The sequence below is a fragment of the Oryctolagus cuniculus genome, chromosome X (genome assembly GCF_051225735.1).
Source record: "Oryctolagus cuniculus isolate XC-2025 breed Fujian yellow rabbit chromosome X, ASM5122573v1, whole genome shotgun sequence".
NCBI lineage: Eukaryota > Metazoa > Chordata > Mammalia > Lagomorpha > Leporidae > Oryctolagus > Oryctolagus cuniculus.
The window spans coordinates 7,257,850-7,273,274 of record NC_142888.1 but is presented as its reverse complement, the minus strand read 5'-3'; the positions used below and the strand labels follow the sequence as shown (position 1 = coordinate 7,273,274).

The 15,425-nt window shown below is 33.1% G+C and overlaps 1 protein-coding gene across 6 annotated transcripts in view; it reads right to left on the bottom strand.

Moving 5' to 3' along the window:
- The window catches only part of CNKSR2 (connector enhancer of kinase suppressor of Ras 2), a 317,996-nt gene that overhangs the window by 112,496 nt on the left and 190,075 nt on the right, over positions 1-15,425 (bottom strand). For 4 of the 6 annotated variants that reach the window (XM_002719953.6, XM_002719954.6, XM_051827000.3 and 1 more), the window contains exons 9-10: positions 12,551-12,697; positions 897-1,030 (exon numbers count right to left, since the gene is read on the bottom strand). In XM_002719953.6, the coding sequence (XP_002719999.1) occupies positions 897-1,030; positions 12,551-12,697 (281 nt within the window). The remainder of the gene's footprint in view (positions 1-896; positions 1,031-12,550; positions 12,698-15,425) is intronic. The other 2 variants (XM_008272442.5, XM_051826999.3) reach the window with 1 other exon arrangement.

The following is a 15,425-nucleotide window of genomic DNA, read 5'->3' as shown; positions in this document are numbered from 1 at the left end:
AAATATTTCTGAAATACTGGGTACACTAAAGAATAATGAATAGTAATTAAACAATGGAATTCAGTTCTTTCATATGCTGAAGATAAATTTAAGTATGATTTAAAGTTAACAGATCTTAAATTTTTGTTTTTGAGTGACTAGAGAACTAATTTAATAACTGAATCAAATCCCTTGTAGTTGGTTTTAATTATCCTCATTTAGTGCTGGCCTTTTTCCATAATTTTAGTATTCCATAAAGTTGTACATCAAAATGCTTTTGGAAAGAATGCAGCATGGCAGAGAGCTGTATTCTTGCAAACAAATAAGGAATTCCAAATAAAAATTTGGAAATGATATGCAGATACAGCCTTAAGAAATCCAGAAAATAGCTATTAAAGACAATTCTTTGTTTTGTAAACTGTATTTCCTAAAAGAAATATTATTGAACTAATAAAGTCAAAACTCTAGATGCAAAAATATTGAGGGAAAACTATGCTCCTTCATCATCATTAGTATCGTTATATAAAAAACTATCCATTATCTCCATTTAAGAAAACATAAAAGTTATCCATAAGTTTTGCTTTAAAAAATTAAGAAGTGCTTCAAATTAACCAGGATTTCCTGGGACTTCTTAGCCAAAGAGCCTCACTTTTTCTTTACTTATTAAAATAATCCCAATTGATATTTAACATTTCTTTTCTAGTGTATGAGATAATAGGAATAAGATACTTAATATATAGTGCTTACTATAAACTGTTATTATTAACCAAGGTGCATTATCTATAATGGGAATGGATTTCAAAATTCCTAGCTGAGAAAATATTCAAGACAAACCTTGAGAATGGACTCCATAGTTTATAGCTGTTAGGGTAATCTTCAGCTAGATGTAATCTAAAACATGATGGTTAGCTTTATACCTTGGTATATACGGTTCTGCAGGAGGAGGGGGAATGTAGAGATCCTGGAGGGCAGAACTGTCTCTTTTGGTGGGTGTACTGATGGTGCTGGAAGGCGTAGCAACGCTGCTTGTGGGACTTCTAGGTATAAGAGGCTGGTTAAAATGAAAAAGAAAATACATACACACACACAAAACACACAAAACAACAACAACGACACATAGTTATCATTTTAAAATAGGCTATTTCTGCAAAGTTTCTGAACTTGGCTGAAATTAAGAAGCATGTCATTAGTGTATATGAGTAGTCCTTTGAATCTCTAAAAACAAGTATTACAGGTTTGCACTTAGTTCCCAACTCACCTTTTCCTATGCACTAACCAACTAAAAGGTGTTTATAAGGTAAAAAATACCACACAGTGTTTCACAATAAGAAGATTTACATTACAGTCAGAAACTTAATTAAATTAACTTTGTCAGAATCCTACCTTTGAAAGAAAGAAAACAGAGTAACTCTGAAAAGAATTGGCTCACTCACATCCTGGCTGATGCATGACAAGATTACTTCAGGTATCCCAAGAAAAGACAAACCATACTCCCAGGTTAGCAGAATGTCATAGATTGTCAGCAAAGTTTATAAAAATAGAGGGATTGGCGCTGTGGCTTAGTAGGTTAAGCCTCTGCCTGTGGTGCCCCATATAGGCACCAGTTTGAGTCCCGGCTGCTCCACTTCTGATCCAGCTCCCTGCTAATGGCCTGGGTAAGCAGTGGAATATGGCCCAGGTCCTTGGGCCCCTGCACCCACGTGGGAGACCCGGAAGAAGCTCCTGGCTCCTGGCTTCAGATTGGCCCACTCTGGCCATTGCGGCCATTTGGGGAGTGAACCAGCAGATGGAAGACACTTATCTCTGTCTCTCCCTCTCTCTGTCTGTAACTCTGGAGTATGAAAGGTCAATAGAAGAGAGCATTTTCTAGGAAAATGTACTTTTCTTGTCATTGTAAACAGTTAATTGTCCTCTTAAGTCATTTTATGGTACATCTTCAAAGTATGGTGATTAATGTGAAACAATCATTTTACCTTTCATAGGCACATACATATTTATAATTTAAAATAATCTTAATTATTTTTCTATAAATCTCATCTTCATGCCTGTATTTATGTATTAAATAGGAGGGGTTTTATTTAATGTATATACTGAATTAAGTAGTACATCAGGATGCATTAACTTAAGAGCACTCCCAATTGCAAGCTTCACAGCATTTGAGAATAATCTTGTGGCTTAAGAAATTATCCTAAAGTGAAACTAAAGTTCACAAACTTTTATGTTTCTATTACAGATCTTACTGATGAGCTATGCATACAATTAACATATTAAAAGTAAAACTTTCAATGCAATGCAGAACACCAAAATAACGATCACAAAATCAACTGTATCTTCACATGACACAATGTCGCCATTTTAACCAGTAGGAAAATACTTTGAGCATATCTATATAGACTCATAGTTCTATTACTTTAACACGCATTGCTGGACACTCAAATACTGGTATATTACAACTATTTTATATTGTAACAATACTTTTGTACAGATAAACAAATTTTTTTCCAAAAATCCAAGCATAAATACAATGGAAAGTACAATGTAGGTCACTGTGGTAGGCTACATAGTTTAGTCCTTAGTTCACGATTTTGACCTTCCTTGTTAAACACAGCTCACCTTAATAGCTTGAAATCACACATCCTGCCAAAATGACGGTTAAGTTTTAATCTATGTGAAATAGAAATTAAAGAAAGAGAGAGAGAAGGGAAAAAGGAATGATAATATATTTTGGGACTTTACAATATTCCACTTCACATTATGTAAATAAAAAAGTCAGAAGCTTTACATGTTAGTTGAAGAATTTTAGATGTTATGAAAGTATGCAGGGTGAAAGCTATTCTGTTTATGTTAATTTTACAATAGTGTGCAGTTAAACTATGCCTGTCTTTTGAAAACAAAATTCTTCATAGTGGAGATCCTGAGATTATGTAAGTAATCAGCGTAGTCACCTGCACTGAAGAACACCATGAAGCCCAAGGAAATAAAGAACTGCATTCTTTCCAAGGATGTTTCATGCCTCTACAGCAGATCATTGAATGACAGACTCAATGATATGTATATATATATATATATCACTGTGGTGAAATTCTGCTCATATATGTTTTCCTCTCTTTTAGGATGTCCTGGCTTTAAATTCAGTTGATAGTATACAATAAGTCTGACAAAATTTCATTATATTAGAAATGTGGAAAATGTTCATTACACAGCATATTATTTTCCAATCTTCTGTAACAGATGCAGAGGGAAAAGCTAATATAAGTATGCTTTTTAATGCCCTAATAGCTCTCTTACTTTACAAGTGAATTTAAAGCAAAGCTCTAAAAATACAAGCTTTTACAAAATAATCTAGCATTTTTGTTGTCTTTCTTCTCTTTTAGGGTGATTATTTCTCTTTTGTACTTCTACCATCTATAGAACTAATGATTTTTTCTTGCTTAGTATATATTCTATACCTGCCCCCCCCCCCCAAAAAAAAAAGGGAACAAGGAAAAATGAGGGGGGCGGTGCTGTGGCATAGCTGGTAAAAACACTGTCTGCAGCACCGGCATCTCAAATGGGTACTGGTTTGTGTCTTGCCTGCTCTATTTCCAGTTTAACTCCCTGCTAATGCGCCTGGGAAAGCAGTGCAGGATGGTCCAAGTCCTTGACCTTACACCCATGTGGATGAAGCTTCTAGTTCCAGGCTTTGAACTGGCCCAGCTCCAGCCATTGTGGCTATTTGGAGAGTGAACCAGCAGATGGAAGACTTCTCTCTCAGTCTCTCCCCTTCTAACTCTGCCTTTCAAATAAATAAATAAATCTTAAAAAAAAAGGAAAAAAGTGGTAGCCTGTGGTTACAGGTATATCTTAAATATGTCTGAAGTGTGGTATGGAATAAGACAATATTTTTTTCTGCCTTAATATTCTGAAGATTGTCTTCCTAGTGTGTTTGTACTTTTCCCCATCCAGGAAATATAAGTATTATCCCTGTCAACTTCCTTCATTTCATATTGACACTTCTCCAGGTTTCTACCAACAACAAGGAGCTGCTAGTATATTATTATTATTATTAATATGATTAGCTTAATCATAACACACAGAGGAAATATTTTTAAATAGATACTTGGTTTGATTGTGCCAAGCTGCTTCTATTAACTGAAGTGGTTGAAAAAACAACTTTTTATTTTAGAGAAAAAGAAACTATTCAATCCTGTTGTTAAATTCAAATGATTAGTCATTTTTCTCACTAGTAAATCATGGAAAAAATGTTAATTCATTTCTCATGCAGCTAGCTGGTTTACCTGCGTGTCTTGTGGAAAGGTCACCGTGGCTGTTAAATATATTCAGTATATTTGTCTACCAATTGTGTTACTATTGGCAAGTAAATCCAAGCTAAAAAGTAAACATTCTTCTGAAAAATCACATTTAAAAAACTTGGACATTAAATAATGAAAAGACAAAAACATGGTGAAATAGAAGCTTCATGGGAAAATGAAAATAGCCACTTAACCCAAAAAGTAGGTATTTTTGAAAACTTAAAAGTATAATCTGAACATTTTTCTAACTTCAGATAAGAACTGAAATACTGCAAAATTAAATAACTAAAAGAGTACAAAAAACATTAAGGAAGATTAGAGAGACATGTAAAAGTTAGAATAAATCAAGTACACAATAAATGATGAAATTATCAACGAGAAATTCCTAGCAGTAACAAGTGGTGTTAAAAATACACCTATGCAGGGGCCGGCGCTGTGGCACAGCGGGTTAAGGCTCCGGCCTGCGGTGCCAGTGTCCCATATGCATGCTCGTTCTGACTGCTCCTCTTCCTATCCAGCTCTCTGCCTGGGAAAGCAGTAGAAGATGGTCCTAGTCCTTGGGCCCCTGCACCCATGTGGGAGACCCGGAGGAAATTCCTGGCTTCGGATCAGCCCAGCTCTGGCCACTGCGGTCATTTGGGGAGTGATCTAAGCAGATGGAAGACTTTCTCTCTCTCTCTCTCTCTGGATCTACCATTCTCTGCAACTCTGTCTTTCAAATAAATAAAATAAATATTAAAAAAATATACCTATGGGGGCTGGCGCAGTGACACAGTGGGTAATGCTGCCACCTGTGGTGCCAGCATCCCATATAAGCACTGTTTCAAGTCCTGCTTGCTGCACTTCCAATCCAGCTCTCTGCTAGTGATCCCAGGAAAGCAGCAGAAGATGGTCCAAGTCCCTGGGCCCTTGCATCCATGTGGGAGACTTGGGAGAGGCTCCTGGTTCCTGGCTTTGGATCAGACTAGCTCTGACCTTTGTGGCCATTTGGGGAGCGAACCAGTGGATGGAAGATCTTTCTCTCTACCTCTGCCTCTCTGTAATTCTGTCTTTTGAATAAATAAATAAATCTTTTTAAAAAATACATCTATCTCCAATAACCACTTACATGTGTGAAAATACATAAAAGTAACAAATTTAGCCCCCTTCAACTAAAAAAAATGAGTTTTCTTAGCATTCACTTTAAATTTTAATAGCATATTCCTTAGTCTGAAAAAGTCTAAATATGAGAATATAATAATTCAAAATGACAGCTGCATCTATCATGGGTATATTTACTTTTAATTCTTTGTTCATAAAATAGTATAAAAGCGGCTATCATTGTATTATAGCGAATTACCAATTCAAGAAAAATGCAGAAATAAAAGCTAATATTCTTTTCTTTTACTGTTTCTATATTTTGATCTTATATTGGTAAAATTTGTATGGGAAGACAATTAGGAATTTCAACACTTATGGATAAACTGATCAAACATAAGAATATTATTTTAGGATTGTATTTTATTATTCAATTAAGCATGAAACAGTATAATTTGACCCACCATGGTATGCAATTAGGTATAATGTAGACTTATGATGGATTCCATCCAAAGCAGTTTATATACTGAAGGACCTTGTCATAACATTCAGTTTTTATTTCTAAATAGTCCTTGTGATATAAAATTCTCTTTCCATATATTCAATGAGATTCCAACATGAAAGAAACATTTGCAATAGGTTGTTACTCTTGATGAGCAAATCTACAATAGATTTTTGGGGGCACTGGCATGAATCTCCAAACATGTCCAAGCTCTAGATAAAATGATAACATGTATCTCTTGAAATATACATTTGTAATCTTTAGTCAATTAGTGATAACTTACTACTGACCACAGAACTCAGAAATCTTCCTGGTAAAAGTTACATACTTATTTTTATATTGTCAGTTTAAACTATACAAATACCTCAAGACTGTATACCAAAATATGGAATGGCACAAATCTTCCTCTAAATAGTGAGTGATGACTTAAGCAATAATACCTGCCCATTAAGCTTAAAGATCATTAAAGGACAGTTACTGTCATAAAATAAAATATTTAGCTTTTGTAAGGGGTCACTGAAGTCTCACTTTAAACCTTCAGATGACTAAGGATGTTTCTATATGTCCCCAATTCTAACATCTCTAAGGTACCTGAGTACATATTAGATATTGGTGTATCTCTGAAGCCCCTATGGTCTTGAAGACTATGAGAAAATAATTTCTACAAGTCTATTTTAGAAATATATTTATACTGAGGTCTTACTCAAAAATTCTGTTATAACATCTCTTGGCAAGCATATCTTAATTTCCTTGTTCCTCTGTCTAGCATGTGACCCAGCTTTGATAAAGTTATAAAAATCTTGAAGTAAACCAATGATGAAAAGATAGTCAAAACATTCAAAATTAAAACAGAACACTATGTGTTACATAGTTAGCTCTAAAATTCACTAATGTCAATATTACACAGAGCTGGCTTTGCTTTTCAGGGGGAAAATATTCACCAAAACACAAATGATTACATAAGTATAAAACCCGTCCTTTATTTTATATACTCTTGGAAATAAGCACAGACTCAAATGGATCATGATGCCTATTAGTCTTGCACCAAACATTTCCACAAATCCTTACTCGGTTCAAACACATCCTTATTATAATTCCCAACACTAGTGCCAGAAAACTGTTTTACAGTAACAACTCTCTTCTTAATCATCTAGACAAGTTCTCCAGAGATTTTATTCTGGATTTTGGAAGGCAAGAATTTGCACACAATCTTCTAAGCTTCTTTGTCATGTAAAGAATGCTAGCTGTACTGTGGAAAATTACTGGACATGCTTTTTCCTGGCCAAGCTTTTCTTAATTAGATTATATGAGAAGAACTTCAGCAAGGAAAACATATGTATTCAAAACCGTCCCCCTCTCAGTTGTTTAACAGCTTTTTCTATAATCCAAATTTATAAATATATAAAGGTTTGAGAAGAAAGTACATGATTTTTTCTATCCTATAAGATCAACAAGAAAACATTCTTTTTCTGACCATAAATTTGATTAGGAAATCATATCTCCCTTGGTTGAAAACTGTAGATGCATGTATGTAGCTACACAGTATATAACTAATATAGATTCACTCACACTACAAAATGGTCTTTTCCACCAAACCATCAAATTGCACACGGTACTGAAAATAACGTGTTTAATCTTGATTTGTCAAGTCCTATGGGCATAATTAAACTACTACATTAAAACTGGATTTCCATTGTTTCAAACTACAATAAACATAATTTGGGGTATATTAAGTAAATAAAGAATGGGTAAATTTTGCATTAGCAGTGATAATTTGTAGTGGTGCTAACATTTTGAAAGTTTTTGGCTCAAAAGCATAAATGTGATTTAGATACTTTAATTGATTTGCTTAAATATTAGTGAGTGAAAATTTGATTTGACAGTTGCTTGCAGCTATTTTCTAATTTGAGCATGTAAGACATAAAATTGCTCCTTAAGTCAGCACAATTACACTTTGAGTTAAAAATTTTTCAGGGCCGGCATTGTGATGTAACAGATTAAGCCACCACATGCAATACTGGCATCCCATATGGGCGCTGGTTTGAGTCCCAGCTGCTCCACTTCTGATTTAGCTCCTTGCTAATGTGCCTGGGAAAGCAGGAGAAGGCCCTAGTCCTTGGGCCCCTGAACCCATGTGGGAGACCCAGATGAAGCTCCTGACTCCTGGCTTTGGCTTGGCCCAGCCCTAGCTGTTGCAGCCCTTTGGGGGAGTGAACCAGCAGATGGACAATGTCTCTCTCTGTCCCTCTCTCTTTAACTCTGCCTTTCTAATATATAAAATAAATCTTTAAAAAATTTTCTTTTCTATTGTCATATCTACTATTAGTTCTTGTCTCTTTCAAAACATGCTTTTAAATCAAAACTCTCAAGCATATAAACTTTGTCACTCATTTTTTTCAGTTACACCAATCTGTAACTTGAATATGGAAATAAATTATATTGTTACTCCTGTGTTTTGATTTTTCTAGAATGACTTTTACCAGTCATATGTGTACATATTTGAGATCTAATGTAATCAGTGTTGTTCAGTTGTTCTAATAGTTGGTAGACAAAATTGTGGGCTATGATCTTTTCTTTCTATTTCTTTTTCTGCTCAAAGTCATTTAGTAATCTGTAAAAATGGCATCAATGTAATGCTACACAATAAAATTTAAATGGAAAAGCACAAGGTCACAAAATCACACAGGTAATTATAAAAGAGATTCATGGATTAGAATACAGTTTAGGTGTATATGTCTAATGATACAGCTTAATGTTACTTTATATAAAATGTCTTGTACCATATCTAAATCAGTATGTTGAATTACAGCATTGATTTTAGTGATCATTTCTTAGATGTATTCTCACATAAAAAAACACCTAGGATCTTAAATGTTTTTAAAATCATTGACTGTGAGTGATGATTTCAAAGAACATTCTGGCAATGTCCAGCTAATTCTCTCATATATCTCTCACAGGAAGAAAATGCCACCACTCATGCATATTTAAGGCCTATGCATACTAAAATTACAAACATCTAAAAATATACCTTGAAGTTTATTCACAGTTCCCTATGATTTTCTCATTGAATTGGAAACTTGACCATAAGTAATCACCATGCTTAACACAATCCAGAAAATTAGCAGAGGGTGCCACTGAGGAGATGTATTGAAAAACAGCTCTAAGAAAATGAGGAATCCCTGGTTTGCTTTCTTAGAATAAAAGATTTCATCTCAGATAAGACAGCTCTACTGTTTACACATGGGTTCAAATAACAACAGAATTTAATCTTCCAGAGATAATGACATCTGCTTGTAGTATTTGACTACAGATCTTTAAGTCCTTCAATTCTATCACAAAATGTTTGTGAGATCAGGGATTTATCAAAAGAGGTGCCAAATTTCATGAAATGTACTAATGAAATTGCTCTGTGAGCATGAAGTTAAATTGTATGCTTTTGTTTACTTGGCTACAATTTCAAAAGAAAATCCAAATCAAAATTCATCATTGCAGTTAATTAATACTGGAAGTCCCTCTCATAAGATTCTTAGAAAAATCTTCCACTTGAATTAAAATGTGGTATTTTTAAACAATCTCCTACCTTAGGGTAGATAAGGTTATATTTCATTTATATAGGTAAAATTATTCCCTTGTTAGTTTAAAAATCATTATTACTTAGGATAAAGTTTTTCTTTTAAAAGATGCATGTATTAGTGTCTACATTCATACGATACAAACTTTGCTATATTTTATCTGAAAATGCTAGTAGGTTAATTAAACCTGGTATAGTATAAGAAAATGATAAAATAGATATATTATATTTAGTAAATGCCACAGATTCTTTTTATATCCTTTATTTTAAATATTTAGTAGACTGTTGGTACTTTCTATGGAAAAGAAATAACCTAATATTCAATGATTCAAGTTTGAATGCTGAAGATTAAAATTTAGGTGAGTTAATGGACATTTTGACTCTAAAGCATTCATAAAATAGACCAGAAGCAAGAACATAGTAAGAATGGCACTTATGTCTAGACAGAGGATTTATGTTACGTTTGGCACATACATTTCACATCTGAGGTTGGTTCACAGGCACTAGGGAAAAAATATGACCTCATACAAAGTCATGAAAAATCCAGAACTGCTTCAAGACCCTGCCATTCCACCATTTGTTTTTTCACATTTCTCCCTGTGGAGGCAATCTACTTTCAATCTCGAGATCGTGGTACCTTCAGATTTTGTCCATCTTTGACTGTATCAAAATCTATATTGGTCCAGTCCTGGCTGTTGCAGGCACTGGAGAGTGAACCAGTAAATGGATGCACTCATGCCCTCACTGTCTGTCTGTCTATTGCTTCTCGAGTAATTAAAAATTTAACAAAAGCAAGAACCTTGTAATGGCACAACTTTAGGTCTTTAAAATAGGTTTCAGGGAGATTTGGTGGTGGTGGTAAAGGTGTATTTTAGAGAACGTATCTACTGCCCTTCCTCTTAATACCTTGTTTAGCACTACTAGGAAGTATATAATTAACACTAGTAATCTTTACTCTGCTCTGTAAAAAGCCAACTGCAAAGCAGTTTTTGAAGAAGTTAGAAGCAGTTTTTTTCTCCCTGAGCAGTATGGTTTCTTTTGAATGGTTGACACTGTTCAATATATTTTAGGTTAACCAAATTGAGTTGAATTAAGAAATTATAAAAATGTTGGGGTGTGTGTGTATAAATATATATATGTACCTATATATGTACCTAAGTACATATATGTATTTTATATATATAAATGTATATACACATACATATGTAAATGATTTCTTTTCACATTCCAGTATTCTGAAAAAAGAAATTTACAAGTACATACAGCATAGTCAAATAAGCAATGAAAAATAAATACAATTAATGATATGATGAGGCACATTTCTTGGTATTTTGGAAAAGGACCTGAAAACAGTGCCATAAAGATCTATTATAATTAGGGTAGGAAATGATGTGAGGAAACTTTTTAAAATAAGTTTTTTTTCCTCCAGCTTTGAATATATATACCAAATGTATTTGGAACAAAAAAGTTGGTCTTTTAATTATTTAAGCATTTTATATAAAAATGATTCTTGATTAGATACTGTCATTATCTTAACTTTTCACTTCAGTTTGTGCTTGTGGAAAAGAATCTAACAGTGGAATAAATTATTGATTTATTTACTAGAGGTATTTCCTCCAACAGAATGCACAGATCACAAGAAACTAGGGTCTTTTGGCATTCAATATGAAATATGAGAGATTAGATAGGAGCTATTAACTTATCTACGCATATACTGAGAAGGAAATATAATGGCTGAAACTGTGGGCCTCTTCTTCAGGGTTCCCACCTCCTCAGACTTTGAAGAAGGATCTTTGGGAAAGACACATCAATAGGAAACTCCAGAATAGAACAATAAAACAACTTACAATGCACTGAGAAAAAAATGATGTGATGGGAACGTTTTATCTGCTCATCTATGACTCAGTTAATGAGGTAAACACTGCCTCTGAACTTTAAGGATCATCAGATATCTTTGATAAACATATAATGCAAGTCAAAAGCATTTGGACATATTAATACAGTTTTACATATGTTCACTTGAAAAACAAAGATTCATATTAAAAATTTAAAGGATTTAATGTCAGAACATTTTATGTTTTGAATGACAAGTGGAATGTCAACTTTGAGGCCAATAAGTAGGAAAGTTTTAAACAATGAGAAATCATCATAATCTATAAGGCCATCCATTTGTAACAGAGAATTCACTTATTATGAAAAAAATTCTATGAATGCTAAAAGGTACTAACATATAGCGTAATAACAATTTATGTATCAGTGACAACAATGTGTTTTTATATATAGCTTCTCTTTTTAATATGAACAATGGGCAATGTTCTAGTTCAATGGGTAATTAAAATTTTTTAAACATTAGAATCCTAAGAAAAGGTAATAGTTTCCTATCAGAAAAGCAGATTTTGTGAAGGATAAAAATATCTATGATATATTTAAAGATTATACCCTAGCTAAAATGGAAAAAAATGTATTACTTCATGGATGCTTTTCATCAATCCAAATCACATTTTTATAACTTCTGATAATTCTAAATGAATATAATTTATCAACATCATAGTAATAATTTATAGTGATGTTTCATACTGAAGAAAAATGTAAAATTCTAATACAACAAATTCCCTGTTTTGTCACTCTATAAGATGGAAAGCAGAAAAATGATCATTTAGGAGAAATGTACTGAGCACATCCTAATTAATCCAAAATTTCATGTTTTCTACTGTTTATGAGGTATTATTAGTATCTTATGATCTGATTTAGAAGAATTTTATAAATTAACCTCTAGCTTCCAGAGTGTGAGTACAACCTATAAAACAGAAGATTATAATACAAAAATGAAACCTCTTAATTTCAATTTTACCCACATTTTGCCATGAAATAAACTGTGGCTTTTTGGAATTATGCTTTAAATGTTTAAAAATTAAGGCATAGTTCTTTATAATTTGGGTTTTAGTTACTAAGATTTCATCACAATTAAGCCTATTAGGATAAGCTGTAAAGAGATCATTTTACAAACAAATTTTCAAAAGCATACAAGATTAATCCATATGCTGCTGAGATGAGGCACAATAAAGAAGCATTACTGAGATAATCTATGGCTAAAATGATGGTGTATGACTTATGATTAAGCTTCATTACCTGCAGAGCAAGGGGCTTCCATCTCATATTTTTCAGTAAAGCTGGTGCTGAGGTAAGCATGCTCTGAGGTCGCTTTTTCAAAGTTAAGATAACACCACTCGGGTCCTCTCGTAGTGCATTCACCAAATTTTTCAACTGCCACCCCACCTGGTAACCAGCAAAATCATTACAATAAAATTGAGGTACAGTATTCAAAGATTTAATGTTCTCCCCCTTTAATAAGACTAGTTTAAAAAAATCACATAATTGGTGTACCATCCTAATAATGTTCAGGAGATATATACTCAAGAAAGAAATTCCTTGTTTGAATCAATTAACCATGTTACTGCATTAGAGTCTACATCATTATGAGATAACATAATGGACATTTACCACCCTACCAATGGAATAATTTAGAATGCAAGAAAATTATGTCATCAGTAATGTTGGTCAGCTGCTAGGTCTAGATCCAAGCCCTGTTCACAAGTACAATTTAAAAATCCACATGCCTGAAAACAAGGATTTGGCAGTGTCCTGAGCTTACAACTACACCACATGCTTTCTCATCACCATCTTTTAGGAGTGTCTCTAAATCGGACTGCTATTATACTACCAATAGCTGGTACTGACACAAGAAAGCAATATTCTGATGCATGGACGATAGTGTCAATATAATAAACCTTTTACCCTACTATACAAATAGAATACAAACTGAAAAGGTAATGCTACTCCAATGCAGTAGCTATCGGAAATGTGTTCCAACAACTCTATAAACTTAAAATATAGTGTTCTAATGAAGTCATCCTATATGAATATAACCTCAAAACATATTGTATAATTAAACAAAAGTACTTCATAAATGTCTTTAAACCTGGCTCAACTCTCATCCATGTTAAATTACTTCATCCATCATCCTTTCGCAATTCTGAGCACAGAACAATCTCTGTTTACTTTTAACATAGAATAGTGATGCAGTTTTACGTAACTGAAATCCTAGAACTATGCTTTAAAGAAACACATTAAAATACCCATCATTTCAAGGTTTGTTTAAAAAATACATTTCACACTTAAAAGAGAGAAAGAATATTCCATCCCAATTCTAAAGGATTAAAATTTTCCCAGGATTTGTTATATAAATATACTGGGTCAAATTTATCCTGGATCATAAGGAGGAGCTATCTAATAGGCTGAGTGATTTAGCTTCTCCCTAGGCACTCAAGCGAAGGAGAAGGGGTGCCTTTTGTCTGATACTATTCATGCTTTTCTTGGGAGATACTGCTCAAGCTGGAGAAAATGAGAACTTCCACTAAAAGAAGCACCAGCTCCCAGAGACTATGAAGGAGAAGTCATCTGGAATGCAGCCACAATGGAGACTTTGGTGTATTCAATGAACTACAGCTGAATTAAGTAACATTGAAGAGAAAGAGTTAGGACAAAAAAGCTTAAAACTACAGGGATCTCAGATATGAATCAAACAGATGATAAACGGTTAATATGCATAAGAGGCTGCCAGTTTAAAAAAATCACATTAATGTGCATGAACTACAGTAATGGAACTGGTCAAATGCCTCCCAGTATGCATAAGTGGAGATTGCTGTGTGCCCAAAGATATACTAAAGTGATTCTGATTCCTCTGACAGCTAAATAGTAATCTCTACATCCATTTCTAAAAGTCACAATTGACAGCAAAGTGAGTTCTATTCCATGTATTTATTTTTCTTGCCAAAGAACACATATGAGAAGATTTTGAGTTGTAAGTTTGGAAGGAGAAAAACATACTGCTAATATAAAGCTTATGAACAACTTAATAATGATAATAATATTTTATTATTTATTTAAATAACTGACAACTATACTAATGCAGTCAATGTGAAGGCCCTATCTTTCTCCTACATATTTATTCTCATTAAGGAATTACACATTGATTCGCATCCACCAATTTCTTTCCATTTTTCTTTATGATATGATGATTATGACTAGTTGATGATATTTAAAGCTACATGATGTTCTCCTGTGAAATGTTCAATACAATTTGATTCATTCTATTCCTTCATACTTCTTCACAAATAATTCCAAACATCAGATTTTTTCCCCATGAAGAAATGGAAACGTTTTTATATAATAAAATTAATTTAGGTGGATATTAACTTTAGATATGAATGTCAGTTAATAGCAGAAAATTTGGGGTATATAATTTTACTACTTTTTAATCAGCCCTTTCACTATTATTGGTATAGCCTAAGAATGTTTTAAACAAAAATATCCCAAGAGCCCTACTGCTATATACCTTTGGCTCACAATTCTATTTCTACTACTATCAAAAATGATTGGATAAAGCAAAAATATTAATTTGCAATGTGTTAGTCACAGTACTGTTTAAAACAATAAAAATTGTACATTACATAAATGTCCATTATTAAGGGATATAAAACTTATTTTGTGGGAAAAACTAAGTTCCAAAATAGCAAATGTAATTCAATTCCACTTCTGTTAAAAATGAATATAGACATAGAAAACACCATTCATGGTGGTTACATTAAATAATAATAAGGACTGTAATAAATACTTCTTTCTTTATACTTTCATTTCTTGAGCTTTTGGCAATAAGCATAGGTTAGTTTTATAAACTTCAAAATAAATGGACCATGAATAATATTCCAATTAGAAAATATGAATTTAATGAATTACCTAATAAGGATTGTTATGGATGGGAAATTTCCACAAAAAAAGTACAGAAGTATAAAGACAATACTATTTTAAATGTTAAAAGGTGAAGATAAGGTAATCAAATCTCTTCTGTACATTATATTCTCAGAAGATCAGAAAAAATACAAATTTATTACTCAGGTATGCTGAGTTAAGTAAAGATTTACATTATCTGCTGATTTAATTCAAT